The 26,788-nt window shown below is 45.4% G+C and overlaps 1 protein-coding gene and 1 non-coding gene across 2 annotated transcripts in view; both read right to left on the bottom strand.

Moving 5' to 3' along the window:
- Nucleotides 1-11,012: 11,012 nt before the first annotated feature.
- The window catches only part of ZDHHC8 (zinc finger DHHC-type palmitoyltransferase 8), a 125,615-nt gene continuing 109,839 nt past the window's right edge, over nt 11,013-26,788 (bottom strand). Inside the window, exons 6-11 of the mRNA XM_056859382.1 lie at nt 26,049-26,140; nt 23,124-23,256; nt 20,268-20,373; nt 19,194-19,303; nt 14,426-15,459; nt 11,013-11,278 (exon numbers count right to left, since the gene is read on the bottom strand). Of these exons, the coding sequence (XP_056715360.1) occupies nt 11,095-11,278; nt 14,426-15,459; nt 19,194-19,303; nt 20,268-20,373; nt 23,124-23,256; nt 26,049-26,140 (1,659 nt within the window). The 3' untranslated portion in view covers nt 11,013-11,094. The remainder of the gene's footprint in view (nt 11,279-14,425; nt 15,460-19,193; nt 19,304-20,267; nt 20,374-23,123; nt 23,257-26,048; nt 26,141-26,788) is intronic.
- On the bottom strand, nt 25,018-25,089 carry TRNAV-UAC (transfer RNA valine (anticodon UAC)). Its single transcript has one exon. It is a non-coding gene; the product is annotated as a tRNA-Val (tRNA).

Genomic DNA, 26,788 nt, shown 5'->3' with positions numbered 1-26,788 from the left:
TGATTCTAATTTTTACAAGCAAGATGTTTTTTAAAAAATGGAACTTACCTTGCTCACAATGTGCACTTTCTGTTAAATCAATGTCTGTCACATACAATGAGATTAATGATTTGTTCACAGCTTAAAATGAACACTATTTCTGATAGCTGTCTCTCTGCACGGGGTTGGGGTGTGTGGGGACAGTCAGCTTGGAGGCTGGCTGAGTACACCATGCTCAAAATTTGCTGTTTTGTTTGGACTGCATATAGGCCAGAGTTCTCGTAGGCAAGTAGCACATCATCTAATTGTCAACCACATTTCGAATATACTTCTTTTGTATGACAATTTCCCCCCTGTCATGTGGACTAGATGGGGAGGGGCTGTGGCTCAGTGGTAGAGCATCTGCTTGGCATGCAGAAGATCCCAGGTTCAATCCCTGGCATCTCCAGTTAAAGGGACTAGGCAGGTAGGTGATGTGAATAGACCTCTGCCTGAGAGCCTGGAGAGCCGCTGCCGGTCTGAGTAGACAATACTGGCTTGGGGGGACCAAGGGTCTGATTCAGTATAAGGCAGCTTAATGCGTTCATGTACAGAAGATAGGGGGAGAGGAACAGATACAGCTGTGGAAAACCAGTGTGAGAATGTTGCATGGGCAAAACATTTGCAAAAAAAAAAAAAATCATAACAATTTTGAGCATTCTATAATTGTTGAATGTTCAAGGGCACTCCTCATAATTCAGAGGAGTGTTCATTCATTACAATAGACAATTTGGCTAGATAGGCCACTGGTTTGTCCAAGTACAGTGCAGTTCCTTATATCGTACACCGTATGGCAATAATCTCTGCAGGGCAATTGCGCACTCTGTTTCCAGAGCCTCAAAACCCCTTAGCATGGTCACTAGAATGCAGAAATGGTCATTTGAAGCCATAACACCACAACTCGAAAAGCTGAAAAATATATACATATGTAATTGAGAGCTACAGAAATGAGAATTACAGAAGGAGCTCCACAAAGCCTGCACAGATACATTCCAAAAATTCAAGGTAGAACAGGTGAAATACAGACTGTTAAGATATCTCGACACAAGGTTCTCAAATCGTGCACTTAGTAGCAAGATTGCCTCCAGTCCATTCTTCCCGTGGTCTCTCTCTGCCTAGACTTGCTCGTAGACTGACTAAATCGAACATTGCGTGGCCACCACTAGGTCCCTTCTGCAGGCATGTGTGCGCATCCCCTGGAGAGGCTCCCTTAGAGTCCCAATAGCACAATAATCCTGGGCAAATATTTACACAACTCGGGGTTTGCTTTTTCAGCAAGCCATCTTTGCTGCATATCAGATTTTCAACATTAAAGCATACATCTGCATAGTTTTTTTTTTTTACAGTCAAGGTTACCTACCAAAAGAAGGATTATTTTATTTCACTTTTTATATACAAAGTAATAAAGGCCTTGGGAATCTCTGATACCTCTTGAAGACATCTCCGAAGCCTGATCCGCCATTCCCACAAAATGTACATCCCTAAGGAATTCTTTGTTGCCCTCCCGTAACACCGCGCAAAAAAAAAAAAAGCCCTTTGTCTTCCCTGTCTGCTTTTTTAGCATATCTGGGCAAATTCCAGCGTTACACCCAAGCAAAAAGGTGGCAGAACAGGAGTGTTTCTGAATCACTTCCCCCTCCATTGCTAAATCAGACAAAGAAGTAAAATATTAAGGCTTCAAGTTAAAAACAAACGAAAACAAAAGGAAATCCAGCCACCCTCCCATTTTGTTGCAAATATAAAAGGCATGGAATGCCAGAAATGTCAACCGTTCAACACACACCCATAGAGTGACTTCAAAGATATAAAACTGCAGCTCACCTAAGATGAAATGCATGGTGATACTAAAATGAAATGACAGCCCAGTCTGGATTTGTCATGCAGAACTCTTGCTGCTTCCTTAAACCGAATGTAGACTTCAGTGCAAAATCCACAATTAAATGTTAATGTTTGTTTGAACGGGCATGAGATCTTTTTAAGTGCACAGTCAACACAAGAGACAAAACATTAATTTGCCGCGGATCATTCATTCATTATGACGGGAGCAGGGCATTATTTTAATATGGAGAAGAACTGGGAGGGGGGCAGGTTGCAGTAACAATGTTCAGGCTAATCTGTAGTTGTTCTGTGATTCTCCCAAAAGACCTGCGTCTAATTTACCTGAGCAGAAACCAGGGAATGTAGTGAGCCCAGCCTTGTTTGTGTCACCCAAAAAGGACCTGCAAAAATTAACTGGGTAGGAGCTCTGCCAGCTTGAACTATATGGGGTGCTAGGGATGCCAGTAGGGTTGCCAACCTCCAGATACTAGCTGGAGATCTCCTGCTATTATAACTGATCTCCAGCTGATATAGATCAGTTCACCTGGAGAAAATGGCCGCTTTGGATATTGGACTCTATGGCACTGAAGTCCCTCCCCTCCCCAAACCCCGCCTTCTGCAGGCTCCGCCCCAAAAACCTCCCGCTGGTGGTGAAGAGGGACCTGGCAACCCTAGTCCTGATATGGTTCAGTACTACAGTCCAGGAAAAGTGGAGAGGCAAGGGGTATACTGGCCAGAGTGCAGGCACTTCAAGCCGAGAGATCTGTATTCAGATCTCCACTCAGCCACAGGCCAGTTACTAACTCGTAGCCTAACCTTCCTCACAGGGTTGTTAAGAGGACAAAATGGGGGAGAGGTGCACTGAATGCAGTGCCCTGAGCTCGTTTGAAGATCAGGATGAAAAATATGATAAAATAATTTTATTCGGCAATCTTGCCAAGTGCCACGGGTAGGTCGGTGTTATTTGTCCTGAATAGGGTTGCCAATCTCCAGATACTAGATGGAGATCTCCTACTATTACAGCTGATCTCTAGCCGACAGAGATCACTTCACCTGGAGAAAATGGCTGCTTTGGCAATTGGACTCTGTGGCATTGAAGTCCTTCACCTCCCCAAAGCCCGCCCTCCTCAGGCTCTGCCCCAAAAACCTGCCGCCAGTGGTGAAGAGGGACCTGGCAACCCTAGTCCTGAAACACATGACACTCAACATCAAGAAGAGGAATGCTACTAGCCATGGTGACAAAGAGGGAACCTCCCATGTTCCGAGTCAATAAATGTCTGAATACCAGGGCCAGGGGCAACATTGGGGAAAGGCCTTGGGGTGAGTTTCCTATCCCAGCTGCCCTTTTGTTAACAGCATGCATAGAGAAATGGTTGCACCACTGTGTCTTCTTAGGACACTGTAATCTGTACAGTAGGGGACAATGTCCCCAAAGTACAGCCAGTTACCACTTACAGTTTGCTTTCTGTAAACATAAAAGGTGCCTGAGTTATAAAACACTCTCAGAAACCCATGCATTTTGCCCATTGGGGTATTTGTTTTTACCCCAAGCCCATTTAACACATTGGGGTAAAAAATACCCCATGGGTTTATTAAGAAAACACTGATCCAGGGAACCATTTTAAGTACTCCAGAGAGATACAGTATTTTGTGACAACCTAATGCCCTTACCTGATAACTTGGAGAATATTTACCACACCACAGAGGGATATACTTATGATGTTGAAAAATTCTCCAAGATAACAAAAACATTAGAAATTATGAATTTTAGATGTTTTAGACGTTTTCCTTTATAAATCATGAATATTTGTGCTAATTGTCTAATAACTTAGGTTCCAAACATCGCATTTATTGTTCCAAATTTTTGAATAGTATAGCTTTGTAAAGGAACCATACTGGTGTGAGCTATTCAATATGCAAAAGGGGAGGGGTGAATCTACGCTGAAGAAATATGTCTCACACCCAAGTGTCTTTTCAAACTCTGGATATTTTAGTATTGTTAAACACCATGGTTTCTGCAACCATGCTTTTGTTGGAATTTTTCTACCCAATACAATTTTTCTACCCAATACCTTGGGGTATGTCTATAGCCCCGAATTTATGTTTTTTTAAAACAAAAACCTCCGTTGAATCCATTTAAACCAACTGTTTCCTTTTGCTTCTTCAAAGTGGAACAAAACAGTATTGCGAGAAGCCGTCAAATCGCCTTTGTCAGAAAAAAGCCCTTTGGATCAACAGCGAAGTTAGTACCCATGACCTATCATAAGATGCATCAGCCCTGTTTAAAAATGCACCAGTGTGCCAACTTATACTTCTGATGTCTGTGACCTGACAGTTTTCCCCAGCCTGCTGCAAACCTTAACCCATGTGCTATGCAGGATCGAAAGTTTAGGTTCCAATCCACAGCCAGGTTGTAACCCAGAAATTCTTGCCCTATATCTTGAAGTCTGAATCTGGAGATGAGACAACAGGGGTTTCCTCTGCCTGTCCACCTCCTTACTTCTGGGGGATTCCCAGGTCCCACCTGGAGGTTGGCATCCCTAGCACCTTGAACACACGAAATCTGCCTTATACTGAATCAGACCCTTGGTCCATCAAAGTCAGTATTGTCTACTCAGATCTGCAGCGGTTCTCTAGGGTCACAAGCAGAAGTCTTTCACATCACCTACTTGCCTAGTCCCTTTAACTGGAGATGCCGGGGATCGAACCTAGGGCCTTTTGCATGCAAAGCAGATGCTCTGCGACTGAACCACAGCCCCTCCCCTTCTGGTCCACTCCTTTCCCACCTTCTGGGGTGGGAGTCCCAGTTGCCCTGCCCACTCCCACAAGTCTCCTGATTCTATAGCTAATTACAAGCAGGAGACTCTGGTGTGCAATCTGGCAAACCCGTTTGTAAGTGCGCTCATATTAAAATTCTGCTGAAGTTGAATGGTTTTCCTTTCAAGTTAATGTATTTAGAATCAAGGCATTAGCAAGAAAGTAGATCTGAACTGGCTGCATCTGCCATTTTCGGTTATGGTAATCTCTCTACGTCAACTTCCAGGAAGATTTGAATAATTTACCGATGTCTCCAATCCAGTGGTGCTATTTTAAATGCAAACCTCAAAGAAAAAAAATATCTAGGGCTATCATAAGCCTATTAATATGAAATGTATCTCCTTATCCCAGAGGAGTCTTGTGTCTAGATTTAACAAGCTGCTGCCTGCAATTTATGTCTGTATGGATCCCTCTTACATCGTAACCTAATGAGATGCAACCCCAGGGCATTCATTTACATCATCATTTTCTTGTTACTTTCTCCATCACTTGCTTGATAGCTAATTCACCCTGGCAATAAATGGTTTGAAATAGAGGGGTTTTCCCACCCACATACAAATAAAAGATGGTGTTTTAAAGAATTAATGAGTCTGAGAAAGTATTTTATAGGTCTAGATGCTCTTCTCCTTTTCCCCTTCCTGACAGAAGCAAAGACTCAGTGCTTGCTCAGAATTTAGCCTTTATTTACTATTAGAGTCTTAGAATATAATGGTATCTAATTCAGGGCCCAAGCATTATTTCTCTGGGTCTGTAATATGCTCCCCCCCAAAAAAAAAAATCCTATCTCATACACATAACCTCATGATTTACGAAAGGGAGGGAAGTATTTTATTTCTGAAATGACAAAAATGGACCATATCCTAATAACGGGCTTGCAACCCTGGCTGGATCTCATTGGACAACTGAAGCCAGGGATGCCTACCAACACATCGAACACTGGCATAGCTTCACTTTCCCCATGCTTCTCCCCCTAATTACTTTTTATGTGTTCATCTGACTTGCTAATTTTTAAAACACCCTTTTTTGAAAGTGCAACACTACTTAAGGGATTGGGGGGAGGGGGGTTTCCTGGTGATATCATGGGAGGCCAGCACCAGGCTAAAAGCTTGCAGAATTGTTCCTCCCACCTTGCAGAATTTGACTCTAGAGCAGTGGCTCCCAAAGTGGGCACTACCACCACCTGGGGGGGGCGGTGGGATTACCTAGGGGGGCACTAAGAGGCAAGGGGGCAGCAGGGGAGCGCTAGAGGCGGGCCCGTTCATTAATTTACAATAGATCAAGCTATGGCACCATGCTGGCGAATTTGGTGGAAACTATCAGAATTTTTTCCCCAGACTATGAAGAGCTGGTACCACTGGATCAAGTTCATCAGTTTTGTTGGATAAATTTGAACTAAAATGTTTTAATTTGATTTTGAATAGACGTGCAATTAATTGTAACCGTTCTGAAATTTTATTGTTATTATCTTCTTTAGTGAGTCATGCAAACGCCTGTTTTGACTAATGCTTTTTATAGGATAGGGTAGGGGGCGCTGGGGTTGAGTTCGTTCAACCAAGGGGGCGGTGGCCCGAAATGTTTGGGAACCACTGCTCTAGAGAGTGGTAGATACATTTAGACTAAAGTGGAGCTACCATATCGGTCTCACCGCTCTGAACACATGACATCTGTCTTTCCCCTAAACGAGTTGTTTTAAGTACATTGACAATCCAAACATATGTGCAAGGATAAGCATAGGATCAGATATTAGGCTTCCAGCCCAGGGAAAGGGGGCAGTTCTGTCCCTCATTCCTGCACTGTTGCAGGCTACATGCCCTCTGAATTGGGGAGAAGCCCCCACCCACACTGGGGTAGCCCCTGCACCGAGTAGTTGTGTCACACACACACAGCATCATTTCAAAGCTCCTGTTGGAAAGGCCCCTGGTAATTTAACCAAAGCCACGTAAGATAGTTTCTAATTTTCTGTGCACTGTCAAGCCTGATCTACAGCTCAATTAATCTGAAATACCTGGAAGTCAACAACAGTGCTGCTGAAATCCCAATTATATTCCCCCTTAGATTGTGCTGGGGATACCCAGACCCAGGCTGTGATCCTAAGATGGAAGTAAGGGGCAATTCAGACTCCAGCCTGGAAATTCTGTGCACGCACGCACAAGATGTAATGCTTGATGCAGGCACGTGCATGAGCATCTGTCTCAGCACAGTTCTGCATTCCCCAAATCCTCAAATGGAAGGGTCATGGGAACTGCATGCCGCATATTACAGCTTGCTGCAGAAAGGCCATGTCTTCCTGATGCACATCCAGTACTTACACAAAAATGTTCCCACAGAGGGAGCCATTCCGACAACGTACCTGTACTTACCTGCAGATGTAGCGATAATTCACAAGAACGCTTCTGCCTCTTGAAATGGTAACATGGGAAATGACCCTATGATTGCAGTCTTTAACTGGATCCCCCGCCCCCCACAAGCCCGCAGTCTCTGTACACATAATATGGTCAGTACTATGGCACACCAAGATGACTTGAGGAAATAGATTAAAAAGCTGTGGGTGCTCAGTGATGTTTCTTTGCCACTAGGGTGTAAAATCTTATGACATTCCCATGCAACAGTTCACGGACTTCTCTGCAGCAGCAACTAGAATGCTTACGGCTTCCCCCTCTCCCCCCCTTAGGATCCTTAGCCGCTTTTGAATTCATTAACATTGGATGGAAACCCAAAGCATTTCCTTTTTTCCCCTTCAAAAGCGCCAGCAGGGAGCAATAAAGCTGAGACGCGAAGAAAGGAAAGTGACCTACAGTGCAATCCTAAATAGGGTTACACCTTCTAAACCCACTGACTTCAAGATACTTAGAAGCATGGAACTAGGGTTGCCAGGCCTCTCTTTGCCACTGGCTGGAGGCTTTTGGGGCGGAGCCTGTGGAGGGTGGGGTTTGAGGAAGGGAGGGACTTCAATGCCATAGAGTCCAGTTGCCAAAGCAGCCATTTTCTCCAGGTGAACTGATCTCTATCAGCTGGAGATCAGTTGTAATAGCAGGAGATCTCCAGCTAGTACCTGGAGGTTGCCAACCCTAGGTATAACTCTGTTTAGGATTAGAACTTGCATTGACAGAAGCATCCCACACTCTTGACAGGACGCTGTAGTGGTCAATCAGAGGAGCACAAAGTGTTCGGGGAAAGCACAGCTACTTCTTTTACCAGAACAAAGATCACAGGAAGCTTTGCTGGTGCATTAGAGAGGGGGAGGGGGAATCAAACAGTTACAGTGTAATACCTTTTCATTAGGACCAACCAACGTATCACAGACTAGAGAGACAACCTCCAAGTTCACAGAATTCTTCTTCCGTCTGTATTTGAACACTGAGCTTGAAGAAGAGTTCTGTGGAGGTCACTTGATACACGGTAATAATTTGGTTGGTCAGAGGTTGTTAGTTTGTTTGGAACTCACTGGCCAGAAGACCCCAGCAGCAAGTATGGAAAGCAAGCTACACCGACGGCCAAAGCTATTTCAATCGCTGCCAGCGCTGTGGACCTGCAAAGAATCAGTGGCTGCTGCCAGTGGTCTGGACTTGCAAGCGCTGAAATAAGACACTCGCTCAACCCCTGATATTAGAGCTGTCTGGATTAGAGCTGACATGAAACTCCACAAGAATTCTGCAATCCTAATTCAATTTTAGAAGACCTTGAACTTTTTCAAATTTCACTTTCAAAATTAAACCCAGAGGGATGCTTTTTTTAAAAAAAATATGCAAATCATAACTCTTTGTCAATGACATTTAAGGCAATAATGTGCGTATCAGTTTCCTTAAAAAAAATTTTTTTTATACATTGCTTTTCTCTATAATACCAAAAATCCAGCAGCACCCATGACCGAGAAAGTTGGGGGGGGGGGGGATACTGCTTAGTAAAACATTCTGAATTTTTGCAAGTAACTTGCTTGCGGATTTCTCGCCTCCATTTTCAAATCAGCTCTACTCTGGAGGAACTCCAGGTGCAATGAACATCAGCAATGGAAAATACATGCCTGCTGTCAACATATTTAGGGCTCATGAAAACTCACTGGTCATCAGGCAGGCAACAAGTTTGTATCTCTTACAGGCATGTGGTTGGCTGATAATCACACACAATCAGTCACACACACATACACACAGAGAAAATTTCAACAGACCATAATAACCTTGCACTGAGAAGATACACACTGCACCAGTGCGAGACAATACACCGTATTACAGCCTGTCTCCAGAAAAGCAAACAAGGAAGAACGGCTGTTTACCATAACGGATTACCAGCGGAATATTTGAGGGTTCCTTTTCTCTGATCACGATAGGCTTTTAAAAAAAATAATGATCCAAGGAGGAATGAAAGTTGCTTCTTTGTGTGACGGTTCTTTTACATGAAAGACAAACTCATATGGACACAGAATTTATTACACAGTGGCAAAGGGTAACGGGATACCTCAAAACCACTTTCTCTCCTTCCCTTGCTCAGAAGACACTCGTTAAAAGAGTGCATGGTGGTCAAAGGACCCGTGGCCCCCTTCAACTGAAGAGGAACACAACTGACGTGGCTTGGGCCCTGCTGACTCAGAAACCCATGCGTGCGCACATGTACGAGGATTCCTTGTTCGCAAGAGCTTTTCCCATTCATTCCAAAGGAGGGAACAGATCGGTATACCTTAAAGTGTGGTGTGGAGAAAGTGGACAGAGATCATTTGTCCACCCTCTTTCATAATACTGAAACTAATAGACAGCAGATTCAGGACAGACAAAAAGAAACGGCTGCTTCCTACAATGCATGATGAATTTGTGGAATTCATCGCCACAAGATGGCATGATGGCCTCTAGCTTACATAGTTTTAAAAAGGGATTACACACATTCGTGGAAGAGAGATCTATCAAAGGCTTAGCCGTAATGGCTACAGGGGATCTCCAAGTTCAGAGGCGATGTACCTCCATATACCTGTTGCTAGGGTAGGGGGTTGTCAGATAGCCTGACAGGGTGGCCATGGGCAACTGCAGAGGAGGGCTGTTGTGTTATCCCTTCTTGTGGGCTTTTTGAAAGCATCTGGCCAGCCATTATGGGAAACAGGATGCTGGTTTAGATAGATGTTTGGTCTGATCATCAGGCCTCTTCTCGTGTGCATGTAAACTAGGGTTCCCAATTGCCCGGTGAGGATGGGAAATTGCCCACCAACTCACTGGGCTGCCCGCTGGCCTTCTTCTGGCTGGTGGGTGGAAGTAGGCCAGCTGGGAGGGAGGGGGTGATCGGCATGCGCCGTGCGCACCGCACCACCAGCACTTCCGGGTTATCTCAGAAGTACTGGTGACGTTCTAGCAATCTCCCCTCTGAAAACTCTATGTTTTCTAGAGAGTTTTCAGAGGGAAATTGCTAGAGTGCCCCGCATGCACGCAGCACTTCCTGGGTAAACTGCTCCGAATGGCTGCATGGATTGGGCTCCCGCCAGAGCACAGGTAAGACCTGGCAACCCTTATGTGAAAACCCACATGAATCTATTTCCTCCTCTAAAATGAATCGGTGAAGAGTCCTGTGGCGCAGAGTGGTAAACTGCAGTACTGCAGTCCAAGCTCTGCTCCCGACCTAAGTTCGATCCCGACGGAAGTCGGTTTCAGGTAGCCGGCTCAAGGTTGACTCAGCCTTCAGTCCTTCCGAGGTCAGTAAAATGAGCACCCAGCTTGCTGGGGGTAAAGGGAAGATGACTGGGGAAGGCACTGGCAAACCACCCCGCAAACAAAGTCTGCCTAGGAAACGTCAGGATGTGACGTCACCCCATGGGTCAGGAATGACCCGGTGCTTGCACAGGGGACCTTTACCTTTTTAAAATGAAATGGCAGCCATTTTTATTTGCTGCTCTGGGACAATAGCAACCTCTTTCAAGAAATCTAGTATTCATAATTTATACGATGGGGAAAAAAGCTATTTAACTCTGTCTTTCTATCATATCGCTTGCCATCAAACTTGGAGGGACAGGACGGGAAGAGCCACTGAGCCCGATCAAACTGTTTTTAGATCACAGTACAACATCTACATGACAGGATTTGATGGACAGACAAACGCACAATGGCTTTTCCATTCTCTTCCACAAAAAGCAAGAGTAATCTCTGGCTCATGGTGCCGCGCATCTGTCGACTGGTTCGGCTGGTTCCCAACTGCCTGTCGGAGAGATTTTCCAATTAGCTGTACAAAGTTTTTTCTTCACAAATAAGGCTGCAGCTGGTTTTTGGCCAAATTCTTTTTAAAAAAGAAAAGTGGAGTCTTTTTAAATTTAAAAACAAAAACCAACCAACCCCACGAAACAAAACAGAAAGGACACCGTCAGCTGCTCCTCCTCTTCCTCTTCCTGTTGGCGTTATTATCTGAGTTTTCACAGTGCACCTAGCTTCACGGCTGGTTTTGCGGATGGCTCTTTATTTCGCGAATTCCTTTTTATACGGAAATTTCGTAGGTTGTTCCACCCACTCCAGACACTTTCTTAACATTTGAGTGTCTCGCAGGACTGACTGGGGGGCCCTGGGGGCTCGGCGTTGACCCTAGTCGACACTCCACCCTTGAAATTCCTTTCGGCTGTCCATTAATTTTACTGTGAGTTGTCTTCAACTGGATGTCCTCCCTGTATTGGAAGCAAAACAAGCAAGTCGGGAGTGAGCAGACAGGGATCAGCAGTCATCAGAAGTTCCACACAAACATTTTGGAAGCTGTTTATGTCCTGATTCTTCAAAGCACACAAGAATAAAACAAATAAAACATAACAATGCTGGAATTCCTTGGTGGTCTCCAATCCAAATACTCACTAGGGACAACGCCACTTAGCTTCTAAGATCGGACAAGATCAGGGCCCTCCAGGTCAGGGCAACCTTCTACATTGTGGGTAGGGTTGCCAATCTCCAAGTGGCTGGAGATCTCCTGGGATTACAACTGAGCTCCAGGCAACAGAGATCAGTTCACCTGGAGAAAATGGCCACTTTAGAAGGTGGACATGGTATTATACCCTACTGAAGTCCCTACGCAAACCCCACCCTCCTCAAGCTCCATCCCCCCAAATCTCCAGGTATTTCCCACCCAGAGTTGGCAACCCTAACTGCGGGTGTGCGTAAAGTGCTGTCAAGTGACAGCTGACTTAAGGTAGCCCAGTAGGGTTTTCTAGGCAAGAGAGTAACAGAGATGGTTTGCCATTGCCTTCCTCTGCATAGCAACTAGGGTTGCCAGGTCCCTCTTCGCCACCGTTGGGAGGTTTTTGGGGTGGAGCCTGAGTAGGGTGGGGTTTAGGGAAGGGAGGGACTTCAATGCCATAGAGTCCAATTGCCAAAGTGGCCATTTTCTCCAGGTGAACTGATCTCTATCAGCTGGAGATCAGTTGTAATAGCAGGAGATCTCCAGGTAGTACCTGGAGGTTGGCAACCCTAATAGCGACCCTGGTATTCCTTGGTGGTCTCCCATCCATGTACTGGCCAGGACTAACCCTGCTCAGGTTCTGATATCTGACGAGATCAGTCTCACTTGGGCCCTCCAGGTCAGGGCAACATCCTGCATTACTCATCCTTAAAGGTCAGGTCCTTAGTTTTATTTTTCAAATTTCGGACCGCCTCCTCCAGCCCGCCAGTCACTCCTTCCCGATTGCTTAAAAATTGCTACTTAATCTAATTGCGTTCCACAATACATTCTGGAATGTAATCGCTTTAACATGCTAAAATGTTTTCAAAGGTAACTTCACAATCAAACATCTCCGTTTCAAAAGCACATTTCCTTTTCGCCACAAGATGTATGATGCACTCAGCAATTTTAGCTAAGGGGTTCTCGAGAGTTTACCGGGGCAGGTTAGAAACAGAGGCCTTTCTCATTATTTCTTGTAGCATGTAGGATAATAGAGGTCCATTCCCATTGCGCTCCTTATTATTAACGACAGGAGATCAAAGCGACCCCCACCTCTCTCATCAAAGCCTGTTAGCATTAAGCAAACGAGTTAGCTACACCCTGGTGGTTAATAGCTGTTACGGCACTCAAAACACAAGATTGCATTACTCTGTCCCGTGATTGCTAAGGGGTGGGTTGGGAGCTACCTAAGAATTTCGGAGATCTTTCTCAAGCGCGTTGCCAGGCTGCCATCAGAGAATGTCCCAAGCACAAGTAAAATGGTTACAGAGATCTCATTTCCAGGCTGAAATTCTGAAATGTGCTTAAAATTGCCAACTCCAGGTGGGGAAATTCCTGGAGATCTGGGGGTAGGGTGGCCAGGTCTCTCTTTGCCACCAACGGGAGGTTTTGGGGGTGGAGCCATTTTCTCCAGGTGAACTGATCTCTAACAGCTGGAGATCAGTTGTCATAGCGGGGGATCTTCAGCTAGTACCTGTAGGTTGGCAACCCTATCTCGGGGTGAAGTAGGGTTGCCAGCTCCGGGTTGGGAAATACTTGGAGATTTTGGGGGTGGAGCCTGAGGACAGGGTTTGGGGAGGGGAGGGACTTTCATGGGGTACAATGCCATAGAGTCCACCTTCCAAAGCAGCCATTTTCTCCAGGTCAGAGGTTGCCTCGCTCTCCACCTTTGTTTCCCCACATTTTGCCCGCATTTCCAAACATGAGATAAAACAGGTCCCTGAAAACATGGGCAAAGCGCGGGGAAACTCAGGGGGAGAGTGAGGCGACCTCTGACGGTCAGAAACGACATGCATAATCAAAACAAAGACCCGAAGTCATTGGAGGGGTGACTGCGAGAGAAACAGCCACGCCTAAAAGGCTCCTCTCGCAGCCTAAACTACCTTGTAGGGTGGGTGCAAGGATAAAGGCACGATACTGAGCAACGTCATTCTGTAACCATCGAAATGTATTAGGAATGGTGGTTATCGGTGTTTACTGGAAGTTCAGCTTGTGGGTTAATACAGAATTTCTCCTCTCTGTGGTAAAATGTGATACTAATAATGTAGCTTTGGGACTACTGTCCACTGTGTAATGGATACTGTTCTATCCCCTTGTCTCCCTCCAACGCCCACCTTGCCAGACTGATCCAGCTGCCATTTTGACCCTATAGCAATCAGCACATGGATTGTCACACATGACAACTGGCTTTTACGTTGTGCCTTGCACAATGAGCATGCATGCACCATGAGTTTGCGTAACTGCATTTCTCCAGCAGCAGACTAGAAATAGATTACTTTTCATGGCTTTTCACCACTATTCACACTTCAGTATCCCTGGATACTAATCTGCATGTCGCTTTTCAATTTCCCAGAATTTAATAATACTTCCCCTGCAAAATAATAAAAATAAAATCCCTGAACATTAGAAGAAAAATATCTCTGCGAAGGAGGAAAAGAAGAAGAAGAAGAAGAGTTGGTTTTTATATGCCAACCTTCTGTACCACTCAAACCGGCTTACAATCACCTTCCCTTCCCCTCCCCACAACAGACACGCTGTGAGGTAGGTGGGGCTGAGAGAGTGTGACTAGCCCAAGGTCACCCAGTTGGCTTCAAGTGTAGGAGTGGGGAAACAAATACAGTTCACCAGATTAGCCTCCACCACTCATGTGGAGGAGAGGGGAATCAAACATGGTTCTCCAGATCAGACTCCACCACTCCAAACCATCGCACCACGCTGGATACTAATCTGCATGCCGCTTTTCAATTTCCCAAAATTTAATAATACTTCCCCTGCAAAAAAAAATAAAAAAATCCCTGAATGTTAGAAGAAAAATATCTCTGCAAAGGAGGAAAGGAAGAACACTACCACAGTTGAAAAACAACAGTAGTAAGGAAGCTGTGCATACCTTGGAGTCCCCATTGGTTGTGCCTCTGTTATTTCCACAGCGTTAACAAATGAGACAGCTTTTGGGCCATATGAGGGTGACCTGGATATCCCACTGGGGGACGATGGGACTTGGTGGCCCGGAGACTTGAAAGAGCCGTTGTTCACCCTGCCCTGCAATGCTTGATGGGCCTGGACATTGTTATTGGCTAGGTCAGCTTGTATTGAAGGAGTGGAAGTCCTTGATGTTCTGGTCATTGCACTGGAGAGGGACGTAACCGAGGCCTGCCGGACAGGGTTCCTCGCGCTAAAACTGCTTGCGGTCATCAGATTGTCTCTAGAGCCGTATCTCAAGACGATGCCGCGAGGGTCTTCCGCCAGCATGCTGACCTGCTGAAGGCTGTAAGAGCTCGGGGTGTCGTACACCCCCGAGTCTGCATACACGGAGTCTGGGTGAGAGTGGAGGAGCTTCTCCCTCTCCTCCATTTCTTTCCTCTCCTGAATGGACGCCATGATGGTTTTCGACAGGTTATCGTAGCGCACCGGCGAGGGGTCGCGTGGGTGCGAGGCCGGGCTGCCCAGCACGGGGCTGAAACTCTGCGGAGGCTGGCGCTGTAGCTCTCTGCCCCGCAGGTGGCACATTTTGGCAGACAAATATGGTGAGTGGTACCCGACGGACCCCACAGCAGAATGAGCTACGCACCTCCTCCCCGAAGGGGACATAGGGTTGAGCAAACTGTCGTAAGACAAACTTCCGTTCCTGTTCGACAAAGAATTGGGGGCAAAGATGCTCTTGTAAGGTGTGGAGGCAGCCCCTTCCAACTTCAGGTGGTGGAGGGGCACTTTGTCTATCCCTCGCCGGCTGGCAGATTTTAGGCTCAAAGACCTCGAGTTGACAGCAAAGGAGTCTATTTGGAGCGGAGATGACTGGTAGGTCTTGTGAAGGGAACTCTTCCGATAGCTGGGGATATCGATGCTCGGTTCTGACTGGTAATCAAGGCTGCCGTCATTCTCCTCCATGACGACTGCTTGCTTATGACCATCCTGTATAGAGATCTGAAAAAGAGGTATATAACAGAGAGATAAGGCAGCAGGGCCAGAGTAAGGGAGGTAGAATCCAGGCTGTGATACTCTTTGAACTTCTCTTTGCTAAATGGGCCCATTTCCCCCTTTTCTTTACAGTCAACATTAGAGTTGCCAGGTCATAGAAACGTGGAAGGGACCACCAGGGTCATCTAGTCCAACCCCCTGCACAATGCAGGACATTCAAAACTGCCTCCCCCACACAGCCCCAGTGACCCCATGCTCAGAAGATGGCCAAGGTGCCCACCTCCCGAGGAAGCCTGTTCCACTGAGGAACCACTCTACCTGTTAGAAAATTCTTCCTAATGTCTAGATGAAAACTCTTTTGATTTAATTTCAACCCATTTGTTCTGGTCCAACCTTCTGGAGCAACAGAAAACAACTCAGCACCATCCTCTATATGACAGCCCTTCAGGTACTTTAAGATGGTGATCATATCCCCTCTCAGTGTTCTCCTCTTCAGGCTAAACATACCCAGCTCCCGCCAATTAACAGGCCTGCCTGCTGCCCCTCAGCTGGCCAGTGGGGGAAACAGGCTAGCCAAAGGGGGAGACAATCCCCACAAGCATGCTGCGTGGTGTGGCACAATAATGTCCCTTCCAAGGTAAACCTGGAAGCCATAGGGATGCTCTAGCGAATCCCTCAAAAAAACCCTCTATGGAAACCATAGAGTTTTTGGAGGAATATGCTAGAGTGCCCCCATAACATTTGGGTTTGATGGAGATGCTCTAGCGTCTAGCGCATTTCTCCAAAAACTCCATAGTTTTGTTTAGGGATGCGCTACAGCAACCTCAGTGCTTCCAGGTTTACCCTGAAAGGGACATTATTGCATGCACACACTGAATGCTCACAAATCGGGGCCCCCCAAAGCTCCATTCCATTATGGAATGTGGTATACAAGTTGGATCTGGGTCCCCTCCCTGTGTCAGATGTATCACATTCACACTTGAGCTGTGGGCTCTCAATTCTTGTCTGTCCAGAATTTAATTAAGAGCAGAACCACAGTGTACACAGATAGGGGGCTTCAGCCTTCACTCCTGCACCATTTTCTCAACCTGAAACAGTCCCAATGGGCAGTATTTGGAGAAACCCATGCGTTCTCTGGGATATCCATGGGTTTCCCCAAGAGACCCAATAGCATTATCCTGGGACTGCTTCGGGGTGTGAAAACTGTGCAGGCAAGAAGGCCGAAGCCCCTTCTCGATATGTACTGCACTCCTGATCCTAACTGGCAACTTAAAAGGTTACACAGAGCCCTTTTTTATGCCAGCATTCTCTTCCATCCACCCAGTTCCCCAGACGGTACGATACCAACTGAAGCATGTATAAAAGTATAATATTTTGAACGAGAGGAGCACTGAAGCCATTTGTCAGGTAATAAGGTGAAGCTCTCGAGGTAATCTTTTCAGCTGCGGGCCGCTCGGCTCAGTAATAGCACACTGCGAGTCTGCCTTTCAAAAGCTCTCAGTCGGGCGACAAGATGGATGAGCCGTTACGGGGAAGAGTCCAACTAAAAAAAGCAACCTCTTGAAGCGGGATTTCTTGATGGGTGTCTGCCCCCGTTTTCAAAGTTAAAAGGGCAATCATCGAAGGCTTAGGTTTGGATCCCATATAAGGCTTCCACGTGCTTTTCCTTTGTCTGTTGTGGAGGTGGCCCTCCACTGTGGAGTATGTATTACTTAGGTCCCAGGCATTTTTCAGCTCATTGAAGGACATTGATGGTATATGCCTAGCATTGATGGTAAAAGCCTAGCACACAGAGAATGCCTGCTCCACAGCAGAGAACTGCCTCCATTATGAATTAAGGAAGCATGAGTGGAAACAAGGTATTGGATCCAAGACATATGTATTACTCCATGGAAGAAAAAAGATCCTCCAGCCAATCAGAAATAAAAGGCAAACTAAACATGATAGTGGTCACATATCCAAACCGTGTGCCTCCGGACACACCTGAAATTTCATGGAGGGCTTTCATCCCAAAAGGAGAACTTACCTGTAAGAAGGTCAGTGGACACTTATGAGGTTCTAGACCCTTAACAGTAACCCTCACTGAGATGCTTGAGATTGTACCCATGTCATACTCACAGAACGAGAGGCATAAATGGAGTAAAACCTTTTGATTACACATTACAATATATTTTATTATGAAGGTTATGTAAAGCCATGTGTTTCATTAAACAATTGTTTTACCGAATTAAACTGCACAATTAAAATTTTTAATAACAGGTAAGGATGATTTATATCTTATTTCTAGCAACCAGTGTACAAGCATAATGTCTCAACTATGTAATCTATTCGTATGAGCAGGGCAATATATGAGTATTTTTATGCAACATTTCATATTTTCATATTTCATGTTTTATGCAATATTTCATAATCTACTCTTATGAGCAGGGCAACATACGAGAAGGGTTTTATGCACTATTTCATATTCTTCCAAGAGCAAGAACTTCTGGTTTATGTGTGATGATCTTTCACAGAAGTTTTTTGTAGTATGGTATGTATTGAATTCCTGCTCCTAAAAGCTAGCCACACACTATATAAATGGTAAGTACTGGGATCTCTAAACTCCAGAGAGGTAGCTATGTCACTCTGTTGTAACCAGATCAACACAGGGTCTTCTGGCACCTTAAACTCTAAACAGATTTATCATGGAATAAGCTTTCATGAGCCAGAGCTCCCTTTGTTAGCCACATCATTAAAGTATGAGAGTGAGAAGAAGGAAGTTATGTTTGAATCGATTAGCCATGTAATTCCTGGGAATTAATCCCTGAGTAGAACCAAGGAGAAATCTTTGACACATCTCAAGGATTATGCTGAAAGTATTTATAGCCTTGCTTCCGTTACAATTCAAGGCTGTTTACAAACTAATTAAAGCAATAGAGCAAAGTGCTAAGAACATCCAAACAATAAATGATGTCATTTTTTTTAAAGCATGAGAGACAGATCTACCAATTAATCCACTCTTACTTACAATATGGCCCAGGTATTGAAATTTACCAGTTTGGCTATCAAAAGCTTGTCAAAATGAATAGACTGTGGTTACATGAATAACTGGTTCTAACAAGCTACCCACAGTATTTTCATACAGAAAGTCATCTTGAGGACACGAAATCCAGTTTCTCTCAAGCTAGTAATTACCACTTAAATCCACTCTGATTCATAACCAGTCAAATTTACAACTTTATTTTTCCTCCATAAATGTGGGTGTTTATATATGTCTGCCTTTTGAGGGTCAATGACATGCATCTGATGAATGGGTTGAAGCTCATGGCAGTTTACGCTGGAATAAAAAACTTGTTAGCTGCAAAAGATGCCGCAAGACCATGTCATTTGGGACATAGTTAAATTGTGAGACTCCCTGTCTCAGGATGTGGTGATGGCTGCCAACTTGGAAGGCTTTAAGAGGGGAGTGGACATATTCATGGAGGAGAGGAGTATCCATGGCTACTAGTCAAAATGGATACTAGTCATGATGCATACCTATTCTCTCCAGGATCAGAGGAACATGCCTTTTATATTAGGTGCTGTGGAACACAGGCAAGATGCTGCTGCTACAGTCGTCTTGTTTGTGGGCTTCCTAGAGGTACTTGGTTGGCCACTGTGTGAACAGACTGCTGGACTTGATGGGCCTTGGTCTGATCCAGCATGGCTTTTCTTATGTTCTTATGGGAGATACCTTTCTTAACCACTTTAAATAGTCTCACCTGTTCAGATGCTCCATGATAGTGTACTTTAGGATTGTTGCTGAAAGCTGGGCGATACTTGTACATTGCTGGTGTGGGAGGGCTGATCAGTTTGGGCGAAAGGCTGCTCTCTAGGGAAAGAAAGAAAAGAAAACACGCATGTCCATTTTCAAGATGAACTGAAATGGATGCATATGGATGTGCCACCACGAAATGCCTACCACATGAACACATGAAGCTGCCTTATACAGAGTCAGACCCTTGGTCCATCAAAGTCAGTATTGTCTACTCAGACATGCAGCTGCTCTCCAGCGTCTCAGGCAGAGGTCTTTCTCATCACCTACTTGCCTAGTCCCTTTAGCTGGAGATGCCGGGAATTGAACCTGGGACTTTCTGCATATCAAGCAGATGCTCTACCACTGAGCCACAGCCCCTACCATGGGGGATCATCTCCTTGCTATAGGGAAGAAATGGTGTTGGGTTTCACTTTCTCCAGAACGGGGAGGATGTGCACTCAGCATGGCCACAGTAAGAGATTTCAAAGCCCGGAGACATAAGAATATCTGTGTTTAAGGCCAAAGCAAGTATGCATGGCTATGATGCACCTGTCCAGGATGAGCTCAGCGCTTGGCCAATCAGTGAGCAGGTATTTGCTTCATTCATATCACTGTTCTCCCCAATGGGGAGTCAAAGCAGTTTACAACATTCTCCACTTCTCCATTTTATCCTCACAACGACCCTGCAAGGTAGGTTAGGCCGAAAGTGTGTGTGACTGGCCCAAGGTCACCCCAGCAAGCTTCCATGGCAGAGTGGGGATTTGAATCTGGTCTCCAAGATCCTAGGCCAACACTCTAAACACTACACCATGCTGGTAATTGCTAGGGTACTGTAATAATATACCATTCAGTGATTTTTATAAAGCCCTTCGGCAGCATGGCAGGGAAGAAATGCAGGGAAAATGGCAGCTAACGGTGGCAACTGTGTAGAAAATCCTCATGCGGATGCTCCAAGCCTTTGCCTTAACAGGGGCAACAAATGCAAAACGGAGAATCCTCACCAGTATTTTCTCTGGCTTCAAAAGTAAAGCCCCAATACCTTCGCTGCTCCCCAATTCACTGTATTTGCTGGAATCTCCTTTGGGTGGTAGAGGTGGTTGGATATCCAGGTTTTTGTCTTCCAGCCCTTCCAAGCTAATTTTAGACTGAAAAAATAACAAAAAAAAAGGAAATTAATATCCTCTCAAGGTCCAGAGGGCATTGCACATCTACTATAAGGCAGCAGAGCTCAAAAGTCAAGCAAACCCCTTCAAATTGAGGTTCTGACTTCTCATTGTGCATCCACGGAATAATATTATGGAATTACTTCCCAGCAGGGATGCATCTGAAAATATTTAGCCATGCGCACAATTTACCCGCGGACATCCTTATCAGCTGACTTCTTAATCTGATTCATGGGATTGCTCCGTACATCCCTGAATACTAGAGCTTCTTGATCTCTTTTCAACTATTTTCAACTATTTCAACTATATCAACGGCTGGATATTAGGAAAACTTTTTTTACAGTAAGAGTTGTTTGACAGTGGAATCAGCTACCTAGGGAGGTGGTGAGCTCCCCCTCACTGGCAGTCTTTAAGCTGGACAAACACTTGTCAGGGATGCTCTAGACCAGTGGTTCTCAACCTTTTTTGCTCCATTCCCCCCTTTCACCATTGTTCAGAATATCATTCCCCCTTCCCAAAATAGTCTAACTAAAAAAAAAAAACCCTACAATTTTACAGATTGTATATAATCGACAACACACTTTGCTGAATAGTGGTCCCAATTCCCCCCACTCACGGAACCCTAAAATTTCCCCCTGGGGGGGAATTCCCCCCTTGTTGAGAACCCCTGGTCTAGACTGATCCTGCATTAAGCAGGGGGTTGGACTAGATGGCCTGTATGGCCCCTTCCAACTCTATGATTCTATATCTCCATAACTCAGAGGTCTAGTAACCGAGTTCTCTGTTTAGGATTGCACTGTAATACATATCTGAGTCTCTGCTCTATGCTTCACTCCAGCAAGCCTTGGAAAGTGTGTGTGTGTCTCTGTGTGTGTGTGTGGGGGGGGACTCCACTTTTTAAATCTTGAAACATTAATGTTTAACGCAGTAAGTCTGTATTAATATTGTGTTAAAATGTAATTAATGCAATAAATATTATTAATATTAATGCATTGAGAATTAATGCATATTAATGGTTTCCTTGGCATATTCCAATCCCCTTTATTGTACTTACAACCAGGGCGGTTACATTTTTTTAACTTCCCTACACTTTCCCAGGCTTGCTCAATGTGCGGAGAGGGGAATTCTAATATGTACTGAATGAGCGATGTACTAAATAATTGTAATGCGGAATAGGCACCCTTAAAGATCCAAACGTTGGTCCAGATACCCTGGCTGTTATAGTCACCTGGACTTTTCCTGGTGGTCCAATGCCCCCCATCTGGGTTGGCCCAGCCCAGTGGCAGAGGGGCAATGTCTGGCCCACCCTCGTAAGGTGAGGAGGAAGCAGGCTGCCTCTGTTTCCCTCCATCCTTTAGATGGGTGGAGCTTAGGCCTTTTTCGAGGGCCACCCCCCCCCAGCTCCTGCAGGTATCAGATTCCAACTAGAAGTCCTCATCCAAAGAATTTTAAAATAAGGATGCAACTATGCTTTTTTGCATACCTCTTGATTATGCATGCCTCTTTATATCTTTTTAACAGAAAACTACCACTCAGGAAGAGGGGAGGATTAACTCTTTCCCCTCTTGCTGTCTTTTCCACTGAAAATCACCATTCCCAAGCAAGTGGAATGGTAATTTTCAGTGGGAAAACAGCACAAGAGGAAAGAGTTAAATTGCCTCTCTCCCGCATGCCGGTCTCCCCCTTTAAATCTCAGCCTCAGAGGCTGCATTCTCTTTAAAAGTTACCCCACCAGTAACATGTAGTTCTGTTCAAAGAGGCTTGACTTAAGCACAATTCTTGTTTTCCTCCAGAAACAGATTTGTTCCACTCATCTTCCAAAACTAGAAACTATCTTCTGTTTCAAAAATGTGTTTTCTGTCCTGGACTACAATCCACATGTTATTTACAGCAGAAGAATCCTAAAATGTATTGAGGCTCTTACAGAGCAAGCGTCTTGCAGACTACAAAGTGGATGTTAAGTCATGTATTGATTTGTTTAAAACAATTTGCTGGAACCTACCAGCTTTTCATCAACAAATGAGGCCAGAGGGACACCTTTTTATCACCCAAAGGCTATTCCAAGGATCACGGGACCGGCATGGGGAAAAGCCCCACAGAGTGGAGGGGGATCTGGAGATATTGAGTAGAAAAGTGGGTCAGATCCCACTCAGCTATGTCCTGTTTTTCAGCCCCGAGGGCTTTGGAGACAGATTCCAATCGTAAATTTAAAACATAGCAAATCATCACTGAGTTAAAAAAAAACACCTCAATCTAAAAGAGTGGCAAAAGAACAGCTTACAATTAAGAAAAAATCCTAAATGGAATGGGCAGTTATTTGTTTATTAAATTGATAGCCTGCTTTTGGGTCCTCAAAGTGACTTAAAACATCTCATTGGTTGTATCCAACCAGCTTTTTCACTCACCTAATTCCTTATAACAACTCTCAACTCACTGCAGGTCCCATGATCACCAGTATAGCCTTTTTGGTGGTCAAAGGGAAACCTTGTCTCCCATTTTCACCAGTTGGCTGAAAAGTTGGCTGGAACCAATCCATTATCTTTTTCTTCCCCCTCCCCCAATATAATATCCCCCACCACCTCTGCCTGAGATGTTGTTCAGTTGATGGTTTTGGAATATCAGAGGCTGGCTAGGGTATTCTCTGGCCCCTTCTTCCCAGGTCTGGAAGTTTTGAATGCCTTGGAGGCCAAGCAAGGAGGAGTCAGGTGCCCAAAACATCAAAAATGCCCTACCTTGCTCCGGTTGAGGTTGGCTTGAATGCCGTTGTCACTTATCTTGACCGTAATCTGCCGCTCTGTTAAATCTGGTCTCAGAAAAGGTGGTTTCACACTTACGGGCTGCTTCTTCTTTGGGTCAACAATGTACCTTAGGAATTATTTAAACATTTCTTCTTAAAAAAACAAGCAAAATACTCTTGGCAAACAGGCAAGAAGAAAAAATCCAACCTGCATTTTGTTTGCATAGCTGGAAGAAGCATTTCGAAATGGTCATTTCTGTTACACTGAGATTTTGAATGAGAGAACTGGATCCAGACTGCCCTGACAATTCCTACCGATTCCTCCTTTCCACCACAGACCCTCCCAGGTCATTCCTCAGAGTCCTCTATTACCCAGGAGCAGCATTTTCTGGAGATGGCCATTCTAATGCTTCTAGGAAGCCATCAAGAAAGGCATGAAGGTCCCCTGCCCACCCGCCTCTGAAGGAGAAAGCTGCAGTTAGCCATCATGGCTAATAGCCATTGATGCAAATCAACCTCACTGGAAGCAGGTCCAGCTGCAGGTAAAATGTGTTAGCATTTTGCAGTTGTAGCCCCGTGGCACAGAGTGGTAAGCTGCAGTACTGCAGTCCAAACTCTGCTCACAACCAGAGTTCAATCCCGACGGAAGTCGGTTTCAGGTAGCCGGCTCAAGGTTGACTCAGCCTTCCATCCTTCCGAGGTCAGTAAAATGAGTACCCAGCTTGCTGGGGGTAAAGGGAAGATGACTGGGGAAGGCACTGGCAAACCACCCCATAAAACAAAGTCTGCCTAGTAAATGTCGGGATGTGACGTCACCCCATGGGTCAGGAATGACCCGGTGCTTGCACAGAGGACCTTTACCTTTTTATCCTGCAGCTGACCACATCTAGCAGCCCCTCTTGCAAGCACATTTGTTACCAACAGGTCAGAGTGTGCGTGAAATGGCAACTCACTGTGGTGAGTGGATTCAGTGTGAAACAGACTTTGCATCTCAGCCACTCTGTGCAGATTCTGAGTATATCAGTGAGAGTACATTTTTAAAAAGAATCTATTCCATATCACATACACTTTTTTTTCTTTTTTTTTTGCCAAGTGGGAAATCGTACCTATTTCATAATACTGAAAACTGTCAAGGAGATTGAAAACCACCACTGCCTTCCACCCATTATAATGCTAAGGAGCAAAGAACTTCAGGGACGTTAATTTTGTTCTGACAGTGGATAGAATCTTGTGGAAAGGCAGACTGGTGTCACAGGAGAGGGAGAATCTTTGAGACCAGAAGAATAATTGCTGCAAAGATCACAGCTGATATGGATCTGCCTGGATACTGAATTTCATCAGATAAGCAATTCCTAGCCAGCAAAATCAATTAAAAGGGGACGGGGAGGAAATGTATTTGAGTACATGAGAGCTTGGGCTGATTTACACACATGGCAGAATGAGGTGGGAAGGAAGAGGAAAAATGCTGAAGTGGTAGGCTGGACCGTAACATTTCGACTTGCAGGTGGAAGGCCACAGAGGATCATGGAATACACCCTGATATTAAAAACTCTCTGCCACTAGAAAAGCAGCACAACTAGGGTTGCCAACTGTCTTGGGAAATTCCTGAAGATCTGGGTGCGGGGGACCGTGTGGGAAGGGCAGAGTGTGGGTTGGGGAGGAAGGTCACATGAACACATGAAGCTGCCTTATACTGAATCAGACCCTTGTTCCATCAAAGTCAGTATCGTCTACTCAGATTGGCCGCAGCTCTCCAGGGTCTCAGGTAGAGATCTTTCACATCACCTCTTTGCCTAGTCGCTTTAACTAGAGATGTTGGGGATTGAACCTAGGACCTTCTGCATGCCAAGCAGATGCTCTGCCACGGAGCCACAGCCCCTCCCCAAAAGTGGAGATGCTGGGGATTGAACCCAGGGCCTCATACATGTAAAGCATGCGCTCTACCACTGAGCTACATCCCCAGTGAGGATGTCCTACGTAGGTTTGCCAGGTCCCTCTTCACCATGGGTGGGAAGTTTTCGGTGCAGAGCCTGAGGAGGGTGGGGCTTGGGGAGGGGAGGGACTTCAATGCCATAGACTTCAGTTGCCAGAGGGGCCATTTTCTCCAGGTGAACTGATAGCTATTGGCTGGAGATCAGTTGTAATAGCAGGAGATCTCCAGCTAGGACCTGGAGGTTGGCAACCCTAGTACCACCATGGAGTCTACCCTCCACCATTTCCTCCAGGAAAGCTGGTCTCTGCGGTCTGGAGATCAGTAGTAATTCCAGGAGAACTCTTTGAAGTCGATAAAGCGAGACACAGCAAAGAAAGAGAGGAGACAAAACCTTTCTCCCTGCAGGGGGGACAAGAGAGGAATATGTTTTGAGCCATAGCACTGGGGGAGGAGAAGTTAACTCCCCCCCACTCTTTCCTAAATTGAAAAACCCTCCCCCTTTCCTGGCAGCTTTAGACAAAACAGGTACCTGTCCTTTCTCCCTAATGGGGCTTAATTAGTACTTACATCAGCCTGTCATAGGGTTGCCAGGTCCACCCTCCAAAGCATCTATTTTCTCCAGTGGAACTGATCTCTGTAGTCTGGAAATGAGCTGTAATTCTGGAGGAACCCCAGGTCCCACCTGGAGGCTGGCATCCCTACCTGCCTATCTGATACTAGTACAGAAACCAGCTATCCAATCCAGCCAAACTTTGGGATTACCACCTTCCCACTTTGAGGTGGGGCTGTGGCCATATGAAACCAGTTCTTCAGCGGTTATGATGTTGCAAATTAATATGTGAAGCAAGCAACATGTTAGCAGCAAACAATGGATTTGAACCCAGGTTCTTCAGGTCCAAGGCATCTGCCAAGCAATAGGGTCCCAGGACCCCTGGGACACAGCTTAGGTTAATAACTAGCTTTTATATTCCTCTCCTCCAAGTTTACCTGGGTGCCAGAGGACTGCAGAGAACATGTTCCACGTTACCGCAGCATCCTCGAGTGAAAGGGTTCACTCCTCCACGGAATTTACCTGTCACCTGCAATTACAATAACCATACGACTTTGAAAAGGTAAGAAAAGCTTCCATTAGGACATCTACAGAATGCCTGCTGATCTCTTGTTTTCAGTATCATAAAAAGAGCCCCGCCAGATAAAATCAAAAGGTCCATCTTCTCCAGTATCCACTTTCCAACAGTGGCCAACCAGATGTTCCTAAGGAAGCCCTCAAGTGCGGCATGAAAGCACATGAACACACATGAAGCTGGTCCATCAAAGTCAGTATTGGCCAATCAGACCGGCAGTGGCTGTCCAGGGTCTCAGGCAGAGGTCTTTCACATCACCTATTCACCTAGTCCCTTTAACTGTATATGCCGGTGATTGAACCTGGGACCTTCTGCATGCCTAGCAGATGCTTTACCACTGAGCCACAGCCCCTCTTCCAATAGCCCTTCCCAGCTGTTTGCCTTCCAGCAACTGGTATTCAGAGGCTTAAAGCCACTGAACATGGAAGTGACAGTGGATTGTAGAACAGGAATTTTTCTAGCATTTCAGATAGGGGTAGATTGGGAGGGAAACAGTGTTAAACCTTTAAGAACCTGAATGAAACATTTCATCCTGTCTCTGACCTTCTCCAAAAGGGTATAATTGTCTCTCTTACGCTCATACCCCAAATCTCTGCAGAGAAC

This window comes from Euleptes europaea, chromosome 13, assembly GCF_029931775.1.
Source record: "Euleptes europaea isolate rEulEur1 chromosome 13, rEulEur1.hap1, whole genome shotgun sequence".
Lineage (NCBI taxonomy): Eukaryota > Metazoa > Chordata > Lepidosauria > Squamata > Sphaerodactylidae > Euleptes > Euleptes europaea.
The sequence above is the reverse complement of the archived record's forward strand: the minus strand, read 5'-3'. Positions and strand labels throughout refer to the sequence as shown.